We start from the raw sequence: 27,535 nt of genomic DNA, 5'->3' as shown, positions 1-27,535 counted from the left end.
GATTTGGACTGTTACCTTACTGACTCACAGATGAAGTGGAGCCCAGAATGTGAAATACTGGAACGTCCTTTCTTCTTTATTCTCCTAGCAGAGGCTTCACTTATCACAACTCCGAACGTCCCAGTCCAACTGGGTTTAGGAATCAGGCATAATCAAGGCAAATACCAGCTGTTATGAGGCAACTAAAGGCAAGGAGTTGGACAGGCTAGATGCAGGAAGATTGTTCCCGATGTTGGGGGAAGTCCAGGACAAGGGGTCACAGCTTAAGGATAAGGGGGAAATCCTTTAAAACCGAGATGAGGAGAACTTTTCACACAGAGAGTGGTGAATCTCTGGAATTCTCTGCCACAGAAGGTAGTTGAGGCCAGTTCATTTAAGAGGGAGTTAGATGTGGCCCTTGTGGCCAAGGGGATCAGAGGGTATAGAGAGAAGGCAGGTACGGGATACTGAGTTGGATGATCAGCCATGATCATATTGAATGGCGGTGCAGGCTCGAAGGGCCGAATGGCCTACTCCTGCACCTAATTTCTATGTTTCTATGTTTCTAAACCATCCTATCAACAACTAGAGAGCAGTCCTGAGCTACTATCTACCTTATTGGAGACCCTGGAGTGATCTTTCATTGGGCTTTGCTAGATTTTATCCTGCACGAAACATTATTAACTAAATGCTTCTAACATCAGCAGTATTACACAAATCATGTGGGATGCAGAGAAGAATGTGGCATTCACGCCTCGTTTTTTGAACAATCTTTTCCTTTACGCAGGCTTGGATAGTCTATGTAGAAACAAGGAACTGCAGGTGCTGGTTAACATAACAAGACTCAAAATGCTGGAGTAACTCAGTGTGTGCAGAGATGTTGCCTGACCCGCTAAATTACTCCAGCACTTTGTGCCTTGTTGATTAATTTATGCATAGTTTTAGTTTTAGAGATACAGCATGGAAACAGACCCTTTGGCCCATCGAGTCCATGTCATCTGCCGCTCACTGGTTCACACTAAACGTTATTCCCTTTATCCTATATTTGTACACTGTCTACAATGCACCATTCTACATTCACTTGATCATCGTCTGCTTTGATCTATCGTTTTCACACTTTACATTCTCTTTGTACCCTTCCTACCTCCAGTTCCCTTTGCCCTGACTCTCACTCCAAAGGTCTTGATCCAATAGACAATAGGTGCAGGAGTAGGCCATTCGGCCCTTCACGCCAGCACCGCCATTCAATGTGATCATGGCTGATCATCCACAATTAGTACCCCTTTCCTGCCTTTCATCTTTGATCCGAATCGTCACCCATTCCATTTCTCCACAGATGCTGCCTGTCCCACTGACTTACTCCAGCGTTTTATGTCTATCATCAAGACAATAGATTAGTTTAGTTTAGCTTTTTGTCACCCGTACCAAGGTACGGTGAAAAGCTTTTTTGTTTTGTGCTATGCAGTCAGCAAGAAGACTATACACGATTATAATCAAGCTGTCCCCAGTGTACTGATACAGGACAAAGGGAATAATGTTTAGTGCAAGGTAAAGTCTGGTTAAAGATAGTCCAAATGTCTCCAATAAAGTAGATGGGAGATCTGGAAGGCTCTTTAGCTGGTGAGAGGATGGTTCAGTTGGCTGATAAAGTCCGATTAAAGGTAGTCCGAGGGTCTCCAATAAGATAGATGGTAAATGATACCGTGAAAATACTTGAACAAAAGACCACATAGTCTATGTCACCCACAGTGATCAGCAGAGAGATCAGTAGGCACCGTGACAGAACCTATGGGTCTTTGTTCTCCTGTATAGGTGTGGCTACCGCTCTCTATGTTGATGTGAATAAGCAGGGCAGAATAATATTCATCTGTCTCCACCTGTTTACCTGTACTCTCTCAGCATTACCAAATACCTTCTCTCCAGTGTGATTCACCTCCCTTGATCACATATTTAAATGTGCACCCGGCAGGCATGATCGTGCCTATGAGTCATGAGTGCGTTGCTATGGGATACCTCCTCCTTGCGGGCAGGTTCAACAAGCAGTTGGGAGGCCTTGATTGTGCGAGGGTTGTATATGTGGAGCCATGCCTAGCTCCAATTATATCGAGCCCTGTCAAGAGTCAAGAGTGTTTTATTGTCATATGTCCCAAACAGAACCATGAAATTCTTACTTGCAGCAGCACAACAGAATATGCAAGCATAGTACTCTGTAAACAATGTAATAAACGATAATAAAAATATATATGTATATACACACACATATACACGAGCGTGTGGACAGGCACATACACACACACACGCACACACCCACGCACACGCATATATGTATAGTTTGTAAATACAAACATAGGAACAGCCCAACGTCCATGTTGACCAGCAATAGCCCCGTACACTAACACTATTCTACACACTAAAGACAGTTTACAGGCAGCAATTAACCTACAAACCTGCATGTCTTTGGAATGTGGGAGGAAGCCGGAGCACCCGGAGAAAGCCCACGTGGTCACAAGGAGAGCAACACCCGTAGTCAGGATCGAACCCGGTTCCCTGGCGCTGTGAAGTATAAATTTTACCGCTGCGCCACCGTGCTTGGTGGGTGAATAGATTGGTTGGTCGCTTGATTTATTGTTTTCAGGTTTACCAAGACACAGTGAAGATCTTTGTTTGTGTGCTGTCCTGGCAAAACATACTATGCATGAGTGCAACAGGTAGTTCTAAAAAGAAAGTAATGATAGTACAGAATATAGTTATACCGTTACAGAGATAGTGCAGATTAAAAAAACTGCGAGGGCCACAGATTGGAAGAGTGGGAAATTCATTCTTAGCATACGAATCAAAAGTCTGGTAACTGCGGGGAAGAAATGGTTCCTGAATCTAGTGGAACTCTTTGTAACTTCTGCCCAATGGGAAATAGGAGAAGCGGCGATGACCGGGGTGTGAGTGGTCCTTGATTATGTTGGCTGCTTTCCCGAGGCAGCGTGAAGTGTAGATGGAGTCGATGGTGGGAAGTCTAAACTAAACTAAAGAAGAAAAAAATTGCCGACAGTCTTGTTTGTGGTGGGTGTCGATATGTTTTCTCGCTAGTAATCCCACGTTTTGTTTCCTCTGTTGCAGAAATACACACACATCCGGTTATTATGTCAAGAGAGCCTAAAGCCTTACTACACGAGCAAGCTGTGGTGGTGTGGAATATTTCTGATGGGATTGGGTGAGCTGGGGAACTTTGCTGCTTACGGCTTTGCCCCAGCAACTTTGGTCGCTCCATTGGGTTGCGTATCTGTTATTGGTAAGGATGACATTTACTAAGGATTACTACTAAGCTGCTATGGATTAGCAACCACCACCACCCCTCTGTTGCACTCATTTGAGGAATGTAAGGGCCTGTCCCACTTGGCGATTGTTTTCGGTGACTGCCGGCGTCATTGACTGATATATCAGAGTCGCTGAAAGATTTTGAACATTTCAAAATCCAGCGGCGACAAAAAAATGTTGCGACACTTGAGGAAACACCACGCGTCAATACGTCATCACGCCACGTTACGCCGCAACTTTATCGGTGACCTGATATGTCAGTCAATGATGCCGGCAATCGCTGAAAAAAATCGCCAAGTGGGACAGGCCCTTTAGACTGTTGTGTTCAATTTTAGGCACCATGGAGTCATAGAGTCTTACAGTGTGGAATCTGTCGCTTCGGCCCAACTTGTCCACACCTGCCATAGTGGCATTTAAGGGACTTTAAGATAGGCATATGGACCTGCAGAGAATGGAGGGATGCAGATCATGTGCAGACAGATGAGATTAGTTGATATTGGCATCACGTTTGGCACAGACATTGTCTGTTCCTGTGCTATACTGTTCTACGTTCCATGTAAATTGATTTGGAGCAGTGTAGTGTAACTCTTTATTGTTAATGCAGGAAAATCAAAATCCAATTTGCACACAGTAAGCTTTGCAAAAGAACATAACCTCTAGACTGAGAGATGAATATAATTCAGCATACCCATGTCTTTTAAACATGCCAGAAACTTGCAACCTTGCCGAACTACCCGAGATATCAGAACGGACCTTTGATTAAGTTTTGTTTAGTTTAGTTTATTGTCATGTGCACAGAGTATATAATGAAAAGCTTTTGTTGCGTGCGATCCAGTCAGTGGTAAGACTATGTATGATTACAATCGAGCTGTCCACAGTGTAAAGACAAATGATACATGATAAAGGGAATAACGTTTAGTGCAAGATAAAGTCCAGAAAAGCCCAATTAAAGATAGTGCGAGGGTCTCCGAAGAGGTAGATGGTAGCTCAGGACCGCTCTCTAGTTGATAGATTGATTCAGTTGCCTGATGATAGCTGGGAAGAAACTGTCCCTGAATCTGGGGGTGTGCGTTTTTACACTTCTGTACCTCTTGCCTGATGGGAGAGGAGAGAAGCAGGAGTGTCTGGGGGTGAGACTCGTCCTTGATTATGATGGTAGCTTTGCCAAGGCAGCGTGAAATGTAAATGGAGTCAATGGAAGGGAGGTAATCTGATGAAGCAGGTTTAGGATTATTATTGCCACGTGTACTGAGGTACAGTGAACAGCTTTGCTTTGCATGCTATCTAAAAGTGATATACCATATATAAATACCATATATAAATATAATCAGTTCAAACTCGTACAAAAGGTAGAGCAAAGGGGAAGATACAGAGTGCAGAATATAGGTCTCAGCATTTTTGCAGTTCCAGAGACAAAGTCTAATATCCACAATGGGGTAGAGGAGAATCAGACAGTACCCTAGCCTTTTGAAGGATCGTTCTGAAGCCTGATAACAGAGGGGAAGAAGGTGTTCCTGAGTCTAGTGGTGCGCGCTTTCAAGCTTCTGTACCTCCTGCCAGACGGGAGCGGGGAGAAGAGGGAATGACTGGGGTAGGTCAAGTTGCTGCTTTTCCGAGGCAACATGAGTTGTAGATGGAGTCATTGGTGGGTCTGTGTGATGGACTGACCTACATCTACAACTATGCAATTTGATGGCACTGGGCCTCTACTCGCTGAAGTTCAGAAGGATGAGGGTAAACCTCATTGAAACTCACCAAATAGGCAAGGGTGCCGGGTACAAGGATATTTCTGTGAACACGCTGATGATTGTAGGTACAGTCGCTGAGAATATCAGAAGAATTTTTTTGCAGGTTTGTTTTGTAATAATTTTGTTGATGATTTTAAGAAATAGTAATCAAACTGCCCAACATGATCACAGTGTGAAACTTCAAATACCTCCCTTGTTGCTATGGTTACCTGCCATAAAGATCATTACTGCTGTGCTGGATTGCTCATGAGATTTACTGATCTGTACAGCCAGCTCCTAAATAGATATTAATGTTCTCATTAGCAAGAAGGCACAAGCGCAGTCGGAAACCTGTCCTATCCATGTATAATGTTTCTTAAATGTTGCGATAGTCCCTGCCTCAACTACCTCCTCTGGCAACTCGTTCCATACCCCCACCCTCATTTGTGTAAAAAAACAGTTACCCCTCAGGTTCCTATTAAATATTTCCCCTTCACCTTAAACCTATATCCTTTGGTTCTCGATTCTCCTACTCTGGTCTAAAGATTGGTCTGAAGAAGGGTCTCGACCTGAAACGTCACCTGCTATATCCATAGATGCTGCCTCACCCGCTGAGGTTCTCGAGCATTTTTGTCTACATTAGAGTCAAACGACTCAGTGCTTTTACCCGATCTATTCCTCTCATGATGTTGTACATAACTTTCAGGGGAGTCCATGAGACCTTCATTGAATCTGGCGAGTTTAGTTTACATAGAAAATAGGTGCAGGAGTAGGCCATTTGGCCCTTCGATCCAGCACCGCCATTCAATATGATCATGGCTGATTATCCAAATTCAGTACCCCGTTCCTGGTTTTTCCCCATATGCCGTTAGTCCCAAGAGCTAAATCTAACTCACTCTTGAAAACATCCAGTGAATTGGCCTCCACTGCCTTCTATGGCAGAGAATTCCACAGATTCACAATGCTGGGTGAAAATGTTTTTCCTCATCTCAGTCCTAAATGGCCTACCCCTTAATCTTAAACTGTGGCCCCTGGTTCTGGGCTCTCCCAACATCGGGAACATTTTTCCTGCATCTAGCCTGTCCAATCCTTTAAAAAATGTATATGCTTCTATAATCACCTCTCATCCTTCTGTATTCCAGTGAATACAAGCCCAGTCGACCCATTCTTTCATCATATGTCAGTCCTGCCAACCCGGGATTTAACCTGGTGAACCTATGCTTCACTCCCTCAATGACAAGAATGTCCTTCCTCCAATTAGGAAACCAAAACTGCACACAATGCTCCAGGTGTGGTCTCACCAGGGCCCTGTACAACTGCAGTAGGACTTCCTTGCTCCTAAACTCAAATCCTCTTGCCAATATGCCATTAGCTTTCTTCACTGCTTGTTGTACCTGCATGCTCACTTTCAGTGACTGATGTACAAGGACTTCCAGGTCTCGTTACACCTCCCCTTTTCCTAATCTGACACCATTCAGATAATAATCTGCCTTCCTGTTCTTGCCACCTCACATTTATCCACATTATACTGTATATGCCATGCATCTGCCCACTCACCCAACCTTCCCATCATTAAATCCACGCTAACTTTGACCGATCCTGTCACTGCTTTCCAAATGCACTGCTATTACATCTTTAATAATCGACTCCAGCATCTTCACCCACTACCGAAGTGAGGCTAACTGGTCTATAATTCCCTGTTTTCTCCCTTTCTCCTTTCTTAAAAAGTGGGGTTACATTAGCTACCTAATTTAAATTACATTATTTATCTTAGATCATTTAAAGATACAGAGTGGAAACAGGTCCTTCGTCCCACCGAGTCCACGCTGGCCAGCGGTTACCCTGTACAATAGTACTGTCTTACACACTAGGGATAATTTACAAATGTTTTTGACAGAAGTCAATTAACCTACAAACCTTTTAAGTATGGGAGGAAACCGGAGTACCCGGAGAAAACCGGGTACGATCACAGGGAGAATATACAAACTCCATACAGACAGCACCCATAGTCAGGATCGAACCCGGGCCCCTCGCGCTCTAAGGCAGCAGCTCTACCGCTGCGCCATTGCGCCACTCCTTTTTATTACGGTGGGAGAGGCATTAATCACAGAGGCTTTGTCTGCATCAATGAATTGCTGTTCGTTTTGTTGTAATGATGTAACAAGTATGTATGTATGAATGATGTAACCCTGCACTAATACCAAAAATATTATTTCTGTTTAGCAAGTGCAGCAATCTCGGTGGTGTTCCTGAAGGAGAGATTGCGCTCTTCAGATATCTTGGGTAAGTATATTATTCTGTTATTTATATACACAAGTATTTCTGGTGGAAGGCCATTTGGAGGCCATTTGGCCCATCAATTCCATGCCCAATCTCGGAGCAATTCCATCAATCTCATTCCCCCATTTATTTCCCTGCAAACCACATGCCCACCATCCCCCACCTTTCAGCCATCCCACCTCCCTGCGGGGACTGGGCACACTCAAACTCTGTCCAGACAGCATCCGTTGTCAGGATCGAACCCGGGTCTCTGGTTCTGTAAGGCAGCAACTCTACCGCTGCGCCAATGTGCCGCGCTCGCTGCGTCCCCTCGTTCGTGACTCTAGAGGAGTCCTCTCCAGAGATGCTTTGTTGGAATACATGTTAAATAATTACCTGTCAAAGCAGATAAAGCAATTGTCCCCATCAAGGTCTCTGTCCAGTTTTTGCAGAGTATAGTTTGAGATAAAATAGTAAGATTAAACGAGAACTTACCAGTTTGAAGTTTGATCTGTATTTTATGAGGAGTTACGATGAGGGATTACGTGAAGAAGCCCGCTCAGGGCGCAGGTGCGGCATGCTTCCAAGCAGCGGTGTGGAATCACAGACAGACACGTATTTGAAGTAACATAGTAAAGAATAAAGAGACATCAATTATCAGTTTGATCCATGTAATGAGGGTGGGAGCGGAGGGCACGTAATCCCTCATCGTAACTCCTCATAAAATACAGATCAAACTTCAAACTGGTAAGTTCTCGTTTAATCTTACTATTTTACTTCGGAGTCACGTGAGTGACTTCCTGAAGATTTCAAAGCTGTGTGATTTCAAACCGTGTAACAGTTTTACTCACTCACTACCGAAAGCTCTTGAGGAAGGAAGTGTTATTGTAATCAACCAATGAATCTGTTTTGAAAACAAAACGGTATTTATTAACAATAACAAAAGAAAATAGCTCCCCCGGGCTTTAAATTAAATATTTGCAGTTTCTAAAATTCTGGCTGCAAATACGTCAGGTTCCACCAACGGCTTATGATAAAATGTTCGGAATGTGGATTCCCGTGACCATCCTGCTTTGTTGAGGATTATGTCAACAGGCACATCCATCCTTGCTGCCGATGATGTGGATGCTGCCCTGGTGGAATGAGATTTAAATATATTAATGTTTATCCCAGCAGCTTCCAATACCTGTTTCAACCATCTTGAAATGGTTTGGCTTGTTACCCTGCCATGTGGCTTTCTGTGGCTGACCCATAAGGCTCTCTCACTTCCTCGGATATTATGGGTTGTGTCAATGTAAATGTTTATGTGGGTCACCACACACAATCGTGGCTCTGGTGGGTAAGCCCGGAATGCCACTAGCGTGTTGGATGTTCCTGGCCTGGACTGTTTTATCAGACCTTGTATTGTGAAGGTGATCTGATCTGACGTTGTCTCCATGTTGTCCAGTCGAAGTTTATGTAAGGACTGGACCCTCTGAGCAGATACTAGCGCCATCAGCATGAGCGTTTTTAAAGTCAATTGCTCTAAACTGAGAGATCTTGCTGGTGGTCTGTCCCGAAGGTATGCGAGTACAATACTGACATCCCAAATTTGTGTATATCTAGGGTTGGGGGGCTTGCTGTTAAATATGCCCCTCATTAGTTTGACCACCAGCGGATGGGATCCCATGGGCTGATGTCCTGCAGGTTTGAGGTAGTTAGAGAGTGCACTACGTGCCGTGTTGATGGCACTGTAGCTCATATCTTCACGATGATGTAAATCGGCCAGGAACTCCAGAACATCCGCTACTGTGGCTGTTTTGTAAGCAGTCCCCGTTTTCTGGCAGTACGTTTCCCATTTCCTGATGCTGGTTAGGTACTGCCTCTTTGTGGATGTTCTCAGGGATGCTGACATGGTGGCGATGGTTTGTTGCGATAACCCCAGATCCAGGTAAGGTCGGTCTAGAATCTGCAACCCAGGAGATTCATGTCTTTGTGGCATGGGTGGCTGATGCCTGATACTGGGTGAGTCAGTAACCCTGGATGACTGGGGAACACCATAGGTGCTTCCACCACCATGTCATGGAGAATTGGGAACCATGGCTGTGTAGGCCAGTCGGGCACTACCAAAATTCCAGACGCTGAATCCGTCTGGATTTTTCGAAGTACCCGACTAATGAGGCAGAAGGGAGGAAAGGCATAGAAAACAAACTTTCCCCAATCCAGCGTAAATGCGTCTACCGCTGCTGCCTCCGGATCTGGTTCCCACGCGACATAGATAGGTAGTTGGTGATTCAGTCTTGATGCAAATAAATCTATATCTGGCTTCCCATATTGCTTTACAATTTTAGCGAATGTTTTAGGATTTAACATCCATTCGATGTTGTCATTGAATTTACGTGACCTGGTGTCCGCCACCGTGTTTAGCTTACCTGGTAGATAGGTAGCTGAAAGCCAAATATGTCTTTCGACACACCATTGCCAAATCGTATTGACCAATTTGTCGCATGATAAAGATTTTATGCCGCCCATATGGTTAATATAAGCCACCACCGTTGTATTATCTATTTGTAATCTCACATGCAAGTGATGCATATTAGATGCATATGCTTTCAAACCATAAAAGGCGCCCAACATTTCCAAAGAGTTAATGCCCAGTGTAGATAGTAATGATGATTCTGAGTTAGTCCATCTACCACCTGTGCTGGATATGGAGTTAGTTGCTCCCCAGCCTTGAGCACTAGCATCTGTTTGGAGTACTAAAGTAGCATTAGTAATAACAATAGGACTATAACTGTGCCAAATATTTTGTATCCACCACTGTAGCTCTGATATTGCTTCAGGGGGTATCGTCATGACCCGGTCATAATGACCTTTGTGCTGTTTTAGTGCCTTTATCTTTGCTCTTTGCAAATTTTGATAGTGCAAAGGTCCAAATTGGATAGCTGGGAATGCTGCTACCATTTTGCCAATTACTGCTGCCACTTGTCGAATAGTTGGTCTTTCCTTTATCTTTAAGTTATTACATGATTGTATCAATGCAATCATCTTTTCCCTTGGCAGGGTAATAGTCATTTGGACTGAGTTAATTGTGAAACCCAGATAGTCCATAATTGTGGATGGATTTAACTTGGATTTATCTGGATGTAAGACAAAGCCTAGAGTCTCTAGGAGCTGTTTAGTAGCTGATACTGCTGCTACAGCCAATTCCATAGTTTTCCCAACTATGAGGATGTCGTCCAAATATGCCATGACTATATGGTTTCGTTTTCTTAACGTTGCCATGGCTGGTTTTAATATTTTAGTGAATAGTCTTGGAGCTGAAGTAAGCCCATTAGGCAGTGCTTTATACTGCCAAAGCTCCCCCATCCAGATAAATTTAAGATACCTGCTATAATCCTTATGTATAGGTACTAGATAGTAAGCATCTTTGAGATCGATGCTGGCCATATAGTATCCTTTGGAAATCAGTTGTCTAGCAGTCACAAATGTTTCCATTTTGAAATGTATATACTTAACAAATACATTCAAGGATGTCAAGTCAATGATGATGCGACATCCACCATCCTTTTTACTTTTAGTAAATATGTTGGAAACAAATTCCAAGGGCTCATGAGTAGTTTTTTCTATGACCCCTTTGTTTATAAGCCTCACCAGTTCAGCTTGTCCCTCCTGTTGTTCCTTGTTGGAGAGTACAAATGCCCTCTCGGGCATACGTTGAACTGGCGGTATATTTGAGATAAATTCTATTTTATACCCTCGAATACTATTAAGTATATATTTATCATCTGTGATCCTTCCCCATGCTTCTTTGAACAAGTGTAACCTTCCCCCTGTTAGTAAGTCACCCTTATTCTCGATATGCGGGTAGGAACCAGATCCACCTACCTCCATGGTTATTGGCGGGGTTGTGGTTTTTTCTTTTTGAGTGTTCTTCCCTGTCGACGTGCTGGCGATGTTGGGGGGAGGCGCATTTTCCAGGGGGTCCGCTGCAGGCCCTGACCTAAAAAAGGTTTCTGGGGATAGTGCGGCCCCAAGCTTTGACCAGTCGCATATTCGGGACGCCGACTGGTAGATGCAGTGGTGTGCTGCCGCCTGGGTGGAATGAAGAGCTTTGGTATGTTCGCTGCCGGTGGTGCCCTCATGAGGCTAAAGGTCTTAGACGCCTCCTCCATCTCTTTGAGCTGTTTGTTCAAGTCCTTCCCAAATAAAAATGAGTCGGTCTCTACTGATGGAGCTTTGCACAATCCTGCAAATTTAGGATTGAGGGCCGGCCTGATGTTGTCTCTTCTCAGGTTATTCAGCTCATATTGTGTCGTGCACATGAGTGCCAGGACATCCTGTTGGTGAGATGTCATATCTACGGTCTCGACACCCCGCGCATAGGCTGTTATAGCCGCCGTCAGGAGGCGAAGTATGCGCTGGAGTTTGACCTCCTGTGTCCGAATCGGTCCCCCCACGTTGCCCCATATTTGAGGATTGAGGCTCTTGACCTTGAGAGCCTCACAATTATCCGGGGCTGTGTGCTCCTCAAGCACTTGGGCGAGCACCTTCTCCTGCAGTGGTTTGTTGGAGAGATGGTTTATGCTGGCAGCCATCCTAGGCTCCAGTGGTGCTCCAACCCGTGGGGTAGCGACGAATCGGCTTACGACCCCCAGCAGCTCTTCCTGCACACCCTGCTCTCTTTCGTCTCCTTCCGCCTGCCCCATACTCAGACCAGCCTGCCCCTGGTCACCGATGCTAACCTCCCATTCCTGGTCCGAGGTCGCAAAGGGGGGTGCCGGACTCAGCACCATGGAGGGGGCGCCTGTCCTGTCTGACCGAGAGCGCTGCTGCTCCCGGTATACCATCCCCTCCAATAGCTGCTGGATGCAGCTTAGGCGGTTGTCTCTCCCCCGCTTTGGGGTGGACATTTCCTCCTCCGACGAGTCGGAATCGACCGGCCGGTTTGTCTTCCGGGTGGCTTTCCCAGCCCGCCGTGTAGGCTCTGGCGTGACTGGGACCGGCTCGGTCTGAGGAATTTCAAACCGCTGTTCAAGCGGTAGTACCGCCGGTTGCTGCCCCGCTGGAATTGACTCCTCTGGTGGAGTTAAAGCTCGGGCAGGTCTACTAGCGAGTTTTCTACGTTGGGACATGTTTCTTTCAAAAGAACCAACACCAACTCGCTCCGTTCCCAACGCACCGTTCACTTACCTGATGGTGCGCTTTTAAAGTGCAGCTGGAGAGCCTGACTCCAGCTGCCGCCGCTGTTGCACTTGCTGGCGTAATGCTGCACCTGCGCCCTGAGCGGGCTTCTTCACGAAGTCACTCACGTGACTCCGAAGTAAAATAAGCACGTGACATGCAACTGATCGACATTGGCATATTAAATATGGTAAATGATTGCTTATTGTGTTTGCTTCCTCCACAGGGGGATCTCTGACTGTTCTGGGAACCTACCTTCTGGTGACCTTTGCCATTAATGGCCAACAAGAAATCACCGCCATTAAAATCAGGAACTATATCGTCAGTTGGCAGTTCTTGGTTTACCTTGTAAGAGACTACGTGAAATAAAGTGTGGTGTAATCGGGAGATAGGCTTTTTATAACAGTCATAGAATGTAGAATATAGAACCAAGGGCGGCACGGTGGCGCATTGGTAGAGTTGCTGCCTTACAGCGCCAGAGACCCGGGTTCGATCCTGACTATGGGTGCTGTCGGTACGGAGTTTGTACGTTCGCCCTGTGACTGTGTGGGTTTTAGTTAGTTTAGTTTAGAGATACAGTGTGGAAACAGGCCCTTTGGCCCACCGACTCCGCGCCGACCAGCGATCCGCGTACTCTACCACTATCCTACACAACAGAGACAATTTACAAACTTTGTAATCGACTTATAAAGCCAATTGACCTACAAACCTGCATATCTTTGGAGGGTGGGAGGAAACCAGAGCACCCAGAGAAAACCCACGAGGTCTCAGGGATAATGTAAAAACTCCGTACAGACAGCACCCGTAGTCAGGATTAATCCCAGGTATCTGGCGCTGTAAGGCAGCAACTCTACCGCTGCACCACCGTGGCGCCCCATTCTCTGGGCGCTCCAATTTCCTCCCACAGTGCAGGTTTGTAGGTTAATTACCTTCTGTAAATTGTCCCTAGTGTGTAGGATAGAGCTAGTATTCAGGTGACTGGTGTTTGGCATGGACAGTGGATTGAAGGGCCTGTTTCCACACTGTATTTCTAAACTAAACTAAACATAGAACAAAGAACAAAGAACACTGCAGCACAAGAACAAACATATTTCTGGATAATATACTCTATGATCACAGATTCTTGAAATTCAATCAACGACTTATCCCACCCCGGTCATTCCTTCTTGTCCCCACTCCTGTCGGCAGAAGTTACAGAAGCTTGAAAGCGCGCACCATCAGACTCAGGACCAGTTTCTTCCTCCCTGTTATCAGGCTTTGAACGGTCATTCCATAAGCTAGGATACTGTCCGATTCACCTCTACCCCATTGTGGACATTGGACTTTGTCTCTGGAACTGATGCACTACAATGCTGGGAACTATATTCTGCACTCTGTATCTTCCCCTTTATATATTGTACTTAAGTTTGAACTGATGTGTCTATATACGGATCATCTGATCTGTTTGGATAGCATGCAAAACAAAGCTTGTCACTGTACAGTACACTTTAGAGAGAGACAGCATTGAAACAGGCCTTTCTGCCGACTGAGACTGCACAGTACACTAGCACTATCCAACACACTCGGGTCAATTTACAATTTTACCAAAGCCAATTAACCTACAAACCTGTACATCTTTGGAGTGTGGGAGGAAACCGGAGCACCCGGAGAAAACCCACACGGTCACAGGGAGACTGTACAAACTCTGTAAAGACAGCATCTGAGGTCCGGATTGAACCCGGGTCTCTGGCGTTGTGGCTGCAACTCTACCGCTGCACCACTGTGCCGTTCCTGACACGTGACAATAATAAACCTAAACCTAAACCTACTGCAACAGAGCTGTACCTGCACGGCACCATAACCACACCACCTTTGTTATGTCTTCTTGCAGACACTGGAGTTCCTGCTGTTCTGTGCTTTGCTGTATCTCAATAAGAGAAAAGGACTGAACCACATTATAATCTTGCTGCTGATGTCCTCCTTACTGGGTAAGAATTAATTCCGAGATCGTTAAATCCCATTTACTAAACCCTCTGTGCATTTCTGTGAAGGAGGGAAAGAAGGTGCACACTCCACCTCGACAGCACCGGAGATCAGGATCAAACCCTGGGCTCCTGGAGCCATGACGCAGTAGCATCTCCTACTACATACTGGTCTAACCCAGGAAGTCAAACCAGGGCAGGACTTTCACGGTGAATGGTGCCTTAGGGAGTGTTGTAGAGTATAGGGATCAAGGGGTACAGGTGCATACTTCCTTGACAATGGCGTCACAGGTAGATGGTCATGAAAGCTTCATTGGGCTTTTTCAGTCAGGATATTGAGTATAGAAGATAGACACAAAGCGCTGGAGTAGTTCAGCGGGTCAGGCAGCATCTCTGGAGGATTAAGGATCGGAATCCTTCAAACTCAGACTTTAGGTTTGAAGAAGGGTCCTGACCCGAAACGTCACCCATCATTTATTTTTGAGAGAGATGCTGCCTGACCTGCTGAGTTCACACACAGTGGGTGGTAGATATATGCAACAATCTGCCAGGGGAGGTGGTTGAGGTAGATACGATAACAACATTTAAAAGACACTTGGACACTTACACCAGCACTTTATGTTTACCTTTAGTGTAAGCCAGCATCAGCAGTTCCTTGTTTCTACATATATTCAGTATGGAAGTTGGGACATTATATTACTGATGTACAAGGCATTGGTGAGATTGCATTTGGAATATTGTGTTCAGTTTTGGTGACCAAGCTGTGGGAAGGATGTCATTAAACTGGAAAGTGTGCAGAGAAGATCTATGAGGATGTTTCCAGGACTTGAGGGTCTGAGCTGCAGAGAGAGGTTGGTTAGGTTAGGACTTTATTTAATAATAATAATAATAATCTTATTTATATAGCACATTTTTAGTCAACTTGCATTGACCCCAAAGTGCTTCACATAATTACATTACATTTACACACAGGCAAAGGTGGGTGAAGTGTCTTGCCCCAAGGACACAACGACAGTATGCACTCCAAGCAGGATTCGAACCGGCTACCTTCCGGTCGCCAGCCGAACACTTAGCCCGTTGTGCCATCTGTCGTCCATTTCATGGATTGCAGGAGGCTGAGGGGTGATCTTAGAGAGTTGTATAAAATCATGGGGGGAATTAGAGGTATATAAATTCATAAGTATATGAAATCATGGTGGTGAATGCATGGTCTTTTACCCATAACAGTGGAATCAAGAACATAGATATGAGGTGAGAGGGGAAAGATTTGGCAAGAACATGAGGGGGCCAGTTTTTCATACAGCGGGTGGTGGGTATATGGAACAATCTGCCAGAGGAGGTCGTTGAGGTAGGTATGATAACAACATTTAAAAGACACTTGGTGCAAAAGGTACATGAATAGGAAAGGTCCAGAGATATATGGGGCAAACGCAGGCAGTTGGGAGTGGCTTGGATGGGGCATCGTGGTCGTGTGGACGGGTTGGGCCGAAGGGCCTGATTCTATGGCTGCATGGATTGGTTTAGTCGGTTGGTTATGTGGTTTGTTGTGCTTTGCAGCCTCTCTGACAGTGATCTCGGTGAAGGCAGTGGCTGGCATGGTGACCACGTCCATAGAGGGCCAGCTGCAGTTCCAGTACCCCATTTTCTACGTCATGGTTCTCATCATGATCACTTCCTGCATCTTCCAAGTACAGTAAGTTCATGCAAATAAATCTTCAGCCCACCTGTTCAATAGTCAATGGTCACTGGTGCTTTATTGCCACATGTACAAATGCACAGTGACATTCTTTTTCTGCATACAGCTCAGTAAAGTATTGCCATAGCTACGCACAATCCCCGATTAGCAAAGTGGACAGAAATAGTCCACTGAGACAGCATGCAAGATTCGCCAGGTTTTGGCCCCATGTGTCATATATAGCATGGAAACAGAACCTTCAGCCCAACTTGTACTGACCAACATGTCCCATCTACACTAGTCTCATTCGAACGTTTGACCTATATCCCTCCAAACCTGTCCTATCCATGTACTGTACCTGCCTAATTGTTTGTTAAACAATGCAATTGTCCCTGCCTCAGCTACCTCTCTGGTAGCTCATTCCAAATACCATCCGCCCTTTGTGGGAAAAAGTTACCTCTCAGGTCCCTATTAAATCTTTACCCTTCACCTTAAACCTATGTCCTCTGGTTCTCAATTCCCGCACTCTGGGCAAGAGACTCTGTGCGCCTACCTGATCTATTCCAAATTGTGTGAGGCAAGTTTTGTTTTTTAACACAGAGGGTGGGTGCTGGCAGGCGCGGTGGTGAAGGCAAATACGAGAGTGGCGTTTAAGAGGCGTTTAGTTCACACTCGTTCTATGTTATCGTACTTTCTCACGCATTCCTGACACACTAGGGGTCATTTTCCAGAGGCCAATTAACCTTCGTCTTTGGGATAGAACATGGAACAATAGGCCCTTCGGCCCACAATGTCTGTACCAAACATGTTGCCAAGACCAACCCTTACTTGCGGAGGCCATTGGCTGAAGATTGACAGGTTCTTGATTAGTAAGGGTGTCAAAGGTTATGGAGGGAAGGCAGGAGAATAAGGTAGAGAGGGAAAGAGAGATTGGCCAGGATTGAATGGCGGTGTAGACTCAATGGGTTGAATGCCCAAATTCTGCTTCTATGACTTATGAACATGAACTTGTCTGCACATGATCCACACCCCTCCATTCACATACCCACACCCCAGAATGGAACAATCAAACACTAGAGGGCGTAACTTTAAGGTGAGAAGGGCAAAGTTTAGAGATGTGCGGGGCAAGTTTTTCACACAGAGAGTGGGTACCTGGTATTTGGTGCTGGGGTGGTGGTGGAAGCAGATATGATAGTAATGTTTAAGAGGCTTTTAGATAGCCACATGGAAGTGCAGAGAATAGAGGCATATGGATCATGTTCAGGCAAATCAGTTTAACTAGGCATCATGGTCAGCACAAATATTGTGGACTGAAGGGCCCGTTCCTGTGTTTAGTTCCGTGTAGTTCTGAGAAACAGCACGAAAACAGGCCCTTCGGCCCACCAGTGATCACCCCGTATACTAGCACTATCCTGCACCCTAGGGCCAATTTACAACTTTTCTGAAGCCAATTAACCTACAAACTTGTACGTCTTTGGAATGTGGGAGGAAACTAGAGCACCCAGAGAAAACCCCCGCGGTCACGGGGAGAACGTACAGACTCCGTACTGACAGAACCAGTAGTCAGGACCAAACCCGGGTCTCTGGTGCTGTAAGGCAGCAACTCTACCGCTGCGGCACCATGCCGCCCCAACTGTGCAGTATTGTTCTATGCTCTGTGTTCTATGTTCCTCCTGCTTAAAGCAATGAGCTTTTCTTGCAGATTCTTGAACCAAGCCATGCGCCTCTACAATGCGACGGAAGTGGTGCCAATCAACTTTGTTTTCTTTACGACAAGTGCTATTATTGCAGGTACGCTTCTACTCCAAGACTCTGCGATTCCAGCATCTGCAGTTCCTTGTGACAGGGGTTCCACCCTCTCCACCTGTTTGCTGAAGGTTCACCAACCAGCTAGAACTAGGATGTAGGAGATTTATCACGGTCTGCACTAGAACGTGGAGCATGGAACATAGAACCGTGCAGTAAAACAGAGTTTAGAAGGATGTGGGGGGACCTCCTTGAAACTTACCAAACCTGTGAAAGACCTGGATAGAGTGAATGTGGAGGGGATGTTGCCACTAGTGGGAGAGCCTAGGACCAGAGGTCATAGCCTCAGAATTAAAGGGTGTTCCTTTAGAACGGAGATGAGGGTGAATTTCTTTAGTCAGAAGGTGGTGAATCTGTGGAGGCCAAGTCAATGGCCATGATAGAATGGTGGAGGAGACTTGATGGGCCGAATGGCCTAATTCTGCTCCTATCACCTATAAACATGAATACAGGAACAGGCTATTCGCCCCCTGGTGTCAGATTCCCTCTTAATATCAGGGCTCATAGGTACAATGTGAGAGGGGAAACATTTAGTGGAGATGTGCGGGGCAAGTTTTTTGCACAGAGGGTTGTGGGGACCTGGAGCACGTTTCGCCGGGTGGTGCTGGAGGTTACGATACGATAGTGCCATTTAAGAAACTTTTAGACTTTGGAGATACAACGTACAACTAGGCCCTGAACGTCTTTGGGGTGTGAGAGGAAAGCGGAGCGCCCAGAGAAAACCCACGCAGGCCACAGGGGAGACGTGCAAACTCCGTACAGACAAGCACCCGTAGTCAGGATCAAACCCCGGTCTCTGGCGCTGAAAGGCAGCACCTCAACTGCTGCACCAGTGTGCCTCCCATTTTTGCTTCATGGATATGCAAAGAAAGAAGTGATATGGATCGTGTGCAGGCGGAGATTAGTTTAACGGCCTGAAGGGATGGCACTGAAGGGATGCTCCCCTGGGTGATAGAATGAGTTTTCTGTGACATTATAATTGTAAGAACATGATAACATTTTTTTCCTCTAATTGCAGGAGTGATATTTTATCAGGAATTCTACGGCGCTGCCTTACTCAATGTCTTCATGTTCCTGTTCGGGTAAGTGATGGAATCAATCAAATGTCTCATCTCCTCCTTCCATCGTGAATTGGGATTTATGCCAGAGCGCTTTGTACAGGCAATACCTCCTGCATTACAAGATACAAATGCTGGAGTAACGCAGCGGGCCATGCAGCATCTCTGGAGAGCACGGATAGGTGGCGTTTCGGTTCAGGACTTTTCTTCAGTCTGAAGAAGGGTCCCGACCTGAAACATCACCTATCCATGTTCTCTATGGCCCACTCAGTCACTCCAGCCCTCTCTATTTCAGGGTTTGAATCAGAAAAATACACAAAGTTCTGGAGTAACTATGGAAAGGAGATGAGGAGGAATTTCTTTAGTCAGAGAGTGGTGACTCTGTGGAATTCATTGCCACAGGCGGATATTTTTAAGGTGTAGATTGGCAGATTCTTGGTTCGTCAGAGTGTCAGGGGTTATGGGGAGGAGAATGGGGTTGTGAGGGAAAGATAAATCAGCCACGATTGACTGGTAAAGTAGACTTGATGGGCTGAATGGCCTAATTCTGCTCCTAAAGCATATGAACTCAACGGGTCAGGCAGAACCTCTGGAAAACATGGATGTGACATTTTGGGGTTGGGACCCTTCTTCAGACTTATCATGAAGAACATGTATAGGTGACATTTTGGGTTGAGACTGTTCTTCAGACTGATTCTGTGGGGGACAGCAACAGGATAACAAGGACAGAACCTGGTGAGTGATAGGTGGATACAGGTGAGGTGCAGGGGTTGATTGACAAATCAGTTGATAGGAGGTGTGAAATGTGAAGCCAGAGGAAGGAATGTAGGTGGAAGGGGGAGGGAGAAGGGGAGAAATGGGTGTGAGACCATGTGGGGTCCAGGGAGGGGGGAGGGTGGGAAGGTGCATCAGAGTGCAAATCTTGCTTTGCAAAATTGTTTTCTCATTCAACGATTTAAGGGAGACACTGGGGTGCAGCAGTAGAGCTGGAGCCCTACAGCGTCAGATACCTAGGTTCGACCGTGAACCAGGGGGCGGAAATCGGTATCAAAACACGGGGGGGATACAATTTCTTGGTGCCCGCGCACGCGAGGCTTCGGCCATGGGCCCTGTGGACGATAACATCGGGAGTTGACCTGGTTGGTGACCGACTCAGAACTCCAGCAACAGCAGCTTCGTCGGCCCCGAATCGTGGGGCTTGAATCGGCCCATTCATATAATATAACCATATAACAATTACAGCACGGAAACAGGCCATCTCGGCCCTACAAGTCCATGCCGAACAAATTTTTTTCCCCTTAGTCCCACCTGCCTGCACTCGTACCATAACCCTCCATTCCCTTCTCATCCATATGCCTATCCAATTTATTTTTTAAATGAGGGGTTTCGAGGGGTTTCATCTCCCAGCGTGGCTTAAAACCGGCCACGGGATCTTCCATCACTCGGCGGGGGCTTCAACATCGGGAGCCTCGATCGCTTCGATGCAGTAATTTGCCAGCGGGGCGGTAGAAGATCCCGTGGACGATTTTAAGCAGCGCCGGGCCAAGCCGGGTGATGAAAGGCCCCATGAATGGGCCAATTCAAGCTCTGCGCTATGATCTTTTCTCCACCAGGATGTCTCCCTCCTCCAATCACCACGATCTATCCTGTGTCCCGCACACCCCCCCCCCCCCCCCCCCACTGGGATTTCCGCCCACGATCCTGACTATGAGCGCCATCTGTAGGGAGTTTGTACGTTCTCGCTGTGACCACGTGGGTTTTCACCAGGTGCTCCAGTTTTCTCGTACACTCCAAGGACGCACAGCCTTGTAGGTTAATTGGCTTCTGCAAAATTGTACGTTGTCCCTCGTGTGTAGGATAGTGCTAGAGTGATTGTTGGTTGGCGGGGACTCAGTGGTCCGAAGAGCTTGTTTCCATGCTGTTTCTCAAAAGTGTAAAGTAATCGCCCGTGTTAATAACTTGTGAAAGCTAGAACCATTTTGTCCACATAGAATTATGTAGGAAAAGTTAGAATACAGATGGAGAGCTTGTTTTGTCTTCGCTCCTGCTGTAATGTCTTGTTTCCATATTTCTAGGTGTATGCTGTCATTCCTGGGTGTTTTCTTAATAGCCAAGAACAGGGAGAAGCAGACAGCTAAAGTCCCATATATTGACATGGGCACCATTCCAAGTATGAATCTTTTATTATATTTGTCAGTTTTGGTCATTTTACAAATGATTGTCAAAGATAAAACAAAACTGCACAGAAGACGTGCCAAAACGTCCATCACAACTATATTTTGGTGGTCTATCGGGATGCAGCACAACATGGTTTGGGAACAGCTCCATCCAAGACCGCAAGAAATTGCAGAAAATTGTGGACATAACCCAGAGCATCACACAAACCATTGACTCCATCTATACTTCACGCTGCCTCGGCAAGGTCACGAGCATAATCAAGGACCAGTCTCACCCCGGACACTCCCTCTTCTCCCCTCACCCATCAGGCAAGAGGAACAGGAGTGTGAAAACGCACATATCCACATTCAGGGACAGTTTCTTCCCAGCTTTTATCAGGCAACTGAACCATTTTCTCACCAGCTAGAGAGCAGTTCAGACCTCCCATCTAACTCATTAGAGACCTTTGAACTATCTTAAATCATACTTTATTGATCATAGGGATCATGTGCAGGCAGATGAGATCAGTTTAATTTGGCATCATGTTTGGTACAGACATTGTGGGCTGAAGGGCCCGTTCCTGTGCTGTACTGTTCAATGCTCTATGTTCAGTTGGCATATTCATCCACAGATGCTATCAGATCTGCTGAGTTCCACCAGCATTTGTTTATTTCAAGAGAGTTTATTGTCATGTGTCCCAAATAAGGCAAAGAAATTCTTGCTTTGCTTCAGCACAACAGAATATAGAAGGCATAAATAAATACAGAACAAATCAGTGTGTCTATATACAATTATATAAATATGTACACACATGAATAAATAAGACAGATCAAGTGCAAATAAACAGATAATGGGCTATTAATGTTCAGAGTTTTGTTTGAGTTGAGTTTAATAGCCTGATGGCTGTGGGGAAGGAGCTATTCCTGAATCAGGACGTTGCAGTCTTCAGGCTCTTGTACCTTCTACCTGATGAGTGTGTGGCCAGGATGGTGTGGGTCCTTGATGATGCTGCCAGCCCTTTTGAGGCAGCTACTGTGATAGATCCCCTCGATGGTGGGGAGGTCAGAGCCGATGATGGACTGGGCAGTGTTTACTACTTTTTGTGGTCTTGATTCCATTAGTCTGGATTTCGTAGTTTAGATTTGTTTAGGATTCCAGCATCTTCAAATCTTGTATTTCCTCTGTGAGCTGATACTCGACGGAACTTTCAAAGATTATTCCACATTTACCATTGGGTCATTGGAGATCAAGCATGGGCTACTTGGACTGAAATGGCCTGTTTCTTTGCTGGATGATCTATAGCCCTGCGACTCTATATGTGTTAAAAGAAAGTGGATGTAATCATATCTTCTGTTTCTTTCACAGAGCAGAAAAAGGCAGGAAAAATACAACCGGATCTCAACAATATAAATTCTTACGGAACTGTACGGGGTGAACAACAGAACAATTCTGTGGGAGAAAATGCAAAATAACTATCAAGCAACAGATCAAAATGGATTTAGAACTTGAACTAAGTATTAACTCAACGTTAACACCTCATCGTATTAGAATAGTTCTTGAGCTGGCTGCTGGCTGCGGGTAGACCCCTACTCTACCCACTGTGGAGCTATTGTCATTCAATCAGACTTCAATGTTTACACTGGAAAATATCATTTTGTCAGTTGTGTGGCTTCTAAGTAGAGAAGTATGAAAGAACACCCTTCATGGTTTATTTTATTTCAGTTTAGAGAGATGCAACGTGTAAACAAGCACTTCGGCCCACCGAGTCCGGACTGACCAGCGATCCCTGCACACTAACACTATCCTACACACACTAAGAGCAATTTACAGTTATACCAAGCCAATTTCTTACAAACCTGTACGTCTCTGGAGCATGGGAGGAAACCGGAGCACCCGGAGAAAACCCACACCATCATGGGGAGAATGTACAAACTCCGTACCGACAGCACCCGTAGTCAGGATTGAACCTGGTTCTCTGGTGCTGTGAGGCAGCAACTCTACCGCTGTGCCACCATGCTGCACCTATTGATCCTGAACCACTCATTTTGAAAGCCACTTGACAAACAAATGTATGTATTCCAAGATTTAAACGTTGAGACAAGATGGTAACTCTTTTCATGATTTGTTTGTAGCAATGTTGGAAGTTGCAAACTTGGTGACTGCGGTCAATGGATGGGTTGAGGAAAGGGTGGCATCAGATTAATGGGGAGATTATTTTATGAAGCAATGGAATTGCATTTATACAGCTTCTCCGAGACCACACCGTACAGTACACGGTGACGCAGTGCCATTTAACGCCCGAGACCTGGGTTCGATCCTGACTACGGGTGCTGTCTGTATGGTGTTTGTACATTCTCCCCGTGACCTGCGTGGGTTTTCCCCAAGTGCTCCAGTTTCCTCCCACACTCCGAAGACGTGCATGTTTGTAGGTTTATTGGCTTTGGTCAAACTGTAAATTGTCCCGAGTGTGTGTCCCTGGGACATTGTTAGTGTGCGGGGATCGCAGGCCAGTCTGGACTTGGAGGGTTGAAGGACCTGTTTCCACGGCGTATCTCTAAACTAAAACTAAGCCTCAGGTCGTTCCCAAGTGCCTTGCAACCGATGACATGGTCTTTAAATGCAGTTGCGGTCTCAACACAGGAAATGCAGACGGCCAATGGCGCACAGCAAGACTCCGCAGCCGACATGCGATGGGCGTGCCTGCTTTAGCAATGTTGGTTGTAGGGTTAATATTGACCAGGACTGCAGGGGTATCTCCCGATCGTCAAAGGGATACGATAAAAGAAGAAGAAGGGTCTCGACCCGAAACGTCACCTATTCCTTCACTCCATAGATGCTGCCTCACACGCTGAGTTTCTCCAGCATTTTTATCTACCTTCGATTTTTCCAGCATCTGCAGTTCCTTCTTAAATAAAGGGGATACGATAAGTCATTTTGCATTCGCTGGAGAGAGAGAGCAAGGCTTTAAACTCTCATTTGACCCTCGGCACCTCCAACAGTGCGGCAGTCTTTCCCTGTGGCCCTGGAGTGACAGTGTGGACTGATTACTCGTGTATCTCTGCTGCTCAACCCTCACTCCCACAAGTACTGTCATCATAAAGTCTAGACATTTCTATTAATCTGCACAATAGCATATTTAATTTAGAGTATTTACTTAATATTTGATATTTTCAAAAGTTATTTTGCCTTAGCGACTAAAATAGTTTTCGGTTGAAATTATCAACTAATGAAATAAAATGTTGCCTTCTGCACTTGAATGTTCTCTTTGCTTTGACTATTCTCCAGTTCCTATTTCTTTAGACTTTAGAGATACAGTTCGGAAACAGGCTGTTGGGCTCACCAAGTCCCTGCCGACCAGTGGTCACTCCGTACACTAGCACTAGTTTGCATGTTATGTACACTACATACACTAGGGACAATTTACAATTTTACCGAAGCCAATTAACCTACAAACCTGCAAGTCTTTGGAGTGTGGGAAGAAACTGGAGCACCCGGAGAAAACCCATGGGGAGAAAGTACAAACTCCGAACAAAGATCACCCAAGGTCAGGATTGGACCCAGGTCTCTGGCGCTGTAAGGCAGCAACTCTACCGCTGTGCCACTGTACCAAGCTGATCTCTTACCCGGTGCCTTTCTTTAAATCCATTGTCTTTACAGAACATAGAACGGTATAGCCCACATCGCCTGTGCTGAAAATAATACCAGGTTAAACTAATCTTCTCTGCCTGCAAAATGACCCACATCCCTCCATATCCATGTGCTGATCTAATAGATTCTTCAATACGGATACAATTACAACTTTTAAAAGACTTTTAGGCAGATACAGTGATTGGAAGGTTTAGTGAGGTCTGGGTCAAATGCAGGCAAATGAGATGAGAGCAATTTGGTCCATATGGACAAGGTGGGTTGAAGGGCCTGTTTGCACTCTGCACAGCCCTGTCACAATAACTGCCTTGGTTTTGAATAGCTGAACAAGTTTGTTTTAGTCTTAGAGAAACAGTGTTGAAACAGGCTGTTCAGCCCACCAAGTCCATGCCGACCAACAATCACTCTCACACCAGTTCGCTGTTATCCCACTTTCACATCCTCTTCCTACACACTAGGAGTAATTTACAGAAACCATTTAAGCTACAAAACCGCACGTCTTTGGCATGAGGGAGGAAATCGGAGCACCCGGAGAAAACCCTCGCGGTCACAGGGAGAACCTGCAAACTCCGTGCAAACAGCACCCGTAGTCAGGATCGAACCCGGGTCCCTGGCGCTGTGAGGCAGCAACTGTACCGCTGCAATATCATGCCGCTGTTACAGTAACCCCTTTATTCCCATTTCTGATTCTAACCAAATCTGTTACAATTTTGGTCGCCCAATTATAGCAGAAAGTTGGTTTGGATTGAGATAATAAGTTAGGTCGTTATTCTAAGAAGGTTAAGGGGGGACCTGCTGGTCTTTAAAATGATGAGGCAAGCTGAGAATAGGGCCAAGGACATGACTGGAATTAAGGGACAGAAGTTTAGGGTAATATGAGGGGGAACTCCTGGTAGCGGTGTGGAATGAGCTCCCAGTGGAAGTGGTGGAGGCAGGTAAAAATAAATGCTGATGAGATGGAGGCACAGGATAAGGGAAAAAAATTTGGGGCAGGACTCCAGATCCTGTTTCCGTCTAATCTGTTCCAGATCATCTTGTCTTAATACCAGAAGCTGAGAAGAGTCAGCCGGAATCCAAGGAAGTATCACGGAGACTAAAACCAGGGAGAAATTCTGCCTGAATCATTTAGATTTTATTTTTTAGTTCATTTTCTTTTTTTAATTAGTATTCAGCGGAACCTGGTATTTTCAATTATTTAAATAAACATTAGAAAACTGCATTTTTATTACTTTTTAGAGATACAGCATGGAGACAGGTCCTTTGTCCCACCGTATCTGTGCCGACCAGCGATCACCCCATACACTAGTTTTATCCTACACACTAGGGACAATTTTCAGAGGATAATTAACCTACAAACATGCATGTCTTTGAGATGTCGGAGGAAACCAGAGCTCCCGGAGAAAGCCCATGCGGTCACAGAGAGAATGTACAAACTTTGTGCAGACAGCATCCATGGTCAGGATTGTATTCGCATCTCTGGCACTGTCAGGCAGCAACTCTACCGCTGCACCACTATTCCACAACTAAATCATTAAATATGCACTCAACATTATTAAAGTGATATTTCCTCATTAAAATGTGGCCACCCTATTACTAATTCACACCACTGAAAAGGTTTATTATCGCCTCATGTTCCAAGGTACAATGAAAAGCTTTGTTCTGCATGCTATAGTCAAATCAGATATACCATATATACAGTAAAGACAACCATCAACTTCATGTACAATAGATGGAGCAAAGGGGAAGATACAGAGTGCAGGATATGCACCAGTTCAATAGACAAGGTCCAATGTCCACAAAGGGGTAGAGGTGAATTGGACAGTACTCTAGCTTATGGAAGGAACGTTCACAAGCCTGATAACAGAGGAAAGAAGTTTTCCCATTGCACATACAAATATATTCACAGATATGTTGAAAACCATATACAACTTCTTAAAGCGCAACGGATTAAAATGGAAATTCTGCTTCTGTTTTTATATTTATTGGCAGTGTGGTTTACAGATAAAATAGTAAATTAAACGAGAACTTACCAGTTTAAAGTTTGATCTGTATTTTATGAGGAGTTACGATGAGGGATTACGTGAAGAACCCGCTCAGCACGCATGCGCGGCATACTTCAAAGCAGCGGTGTGGAATCACAGATAGACACAGTTATTGAAATAAACATAGTAAGACGAGACATCAGTTTATCAGTTTGATCCATATTATTGAGGGTGGGAGCGGAGGGCACGTAATCCCTCATCGTAACTCCTCATAAAATACAGATCAAACTTCAAACTGGTAAGTTCTTGTTTAATCTTACTATTTTACTTCGGAGTCACGTGAGTGACTACGTGAAGACTTCAAAGCTCTGTGATTTCAAACCGTGTAACAGTTCATACTTCACTCGCTGCCGAAGTCATTCGAGGGAGGAAGTATGTTATCGTAATCAACCATGAATCTGTTTGTAAAAACAATAATGGTGTTATTAACAACAACAAAACCAATTGCTCCCCCGGGCTTAAATTATATATTTTTTGCAGATTCTTTTTCTGCAAATGATACAGGTTCTGTCAGTGGTTTGTTATAAAAGTTTGGAACGTATACTCCCTAGACCACCCTGCTGTAGCCAGGATGTGGTCCATAGGCTCGTCCATCCTCTTAGTTACTGATGTGGAAGCTGTCCTGGTGGAATAAGATTTATACACGTTAGTATTTACTCCAGCAACTCCCAGTACCTGCTTGAGCCACTAGAGATAGTTTAGCTCGTCACCCGACCAAGAGGTTTATTGTGGCTGACCCGTAAGGCTTTTT

At 45.3% G+C, this 27,535-nt stretch overlaps 1 protein-coding gene across 1 annotated transcript in view; it reads left to right on the top strand.

The window, feature by feature from the left end:
- LOC129696441 (NIPA-like protein 2) overlaps window positions 1-25,397 on the top strand; it is a 56,703-nt gene extending 31,306 nt beyond the window's left edge. Inside the window, exons 3-11 of the mRNA XM_055634330.1 lie at window positions 3,094-3,265; window positions 7,242-7,301; window positions 12,667-12,788; window positions 14,311-14,407; window positions 15,959-16,094; window positions 17,779-17,867; window positions 18,901-18,964; window positions 21,016-21,110; window positions 22,463-25,397. Coding sequence (XP_055490305.1) covers window positions 3,094-3,265; window positions 7,242-7,301; window positions 12,667-12,788; window positions 14,311-14,407; window positions 15,959-16,094; window positions 17,779-17,867; window positions 18,901-18,964; window positions 21,016-21,110; window positions 22,463-22,569 — 942 coding nt within the window. The 3' untranslated portion in view covers window positions 22,570-25,397. The remainder of the gene's footprint in view (window positions 1-3,093; window positions 3,266-7,241; window positions 7,302-12,666; window positions 12,789-14,310; window positions 14,408-15,958; window positions 16,095-17,778; window positions 17,868-18,900; window positions 18,965-21,015; window positions 21,111-22,462) is intronic.
- The last annotated feature ends 2,138 nt before the right edge of the window (window positions 25,398-27,535 follow it).

The sequence above is a fragment of the Leucoraja erinacea genome, chromosome 4, assembly GCF_028641065.1.
Source record: "Leucoraja erinacea ecotype New England chromosome 4, Leri_hhj_1, whole genome shotgun sequence".
Classification (NCBI taxonomy): Eukaryota; Metazoa; Chordata; class Chondrichthyes; order Rajiformes; family Rajidae; genus Leucoraja; species Leucoraja erinaceus.
This window is presented reverse-complemented; position numbering and strand designations above follow the sequence as displayed.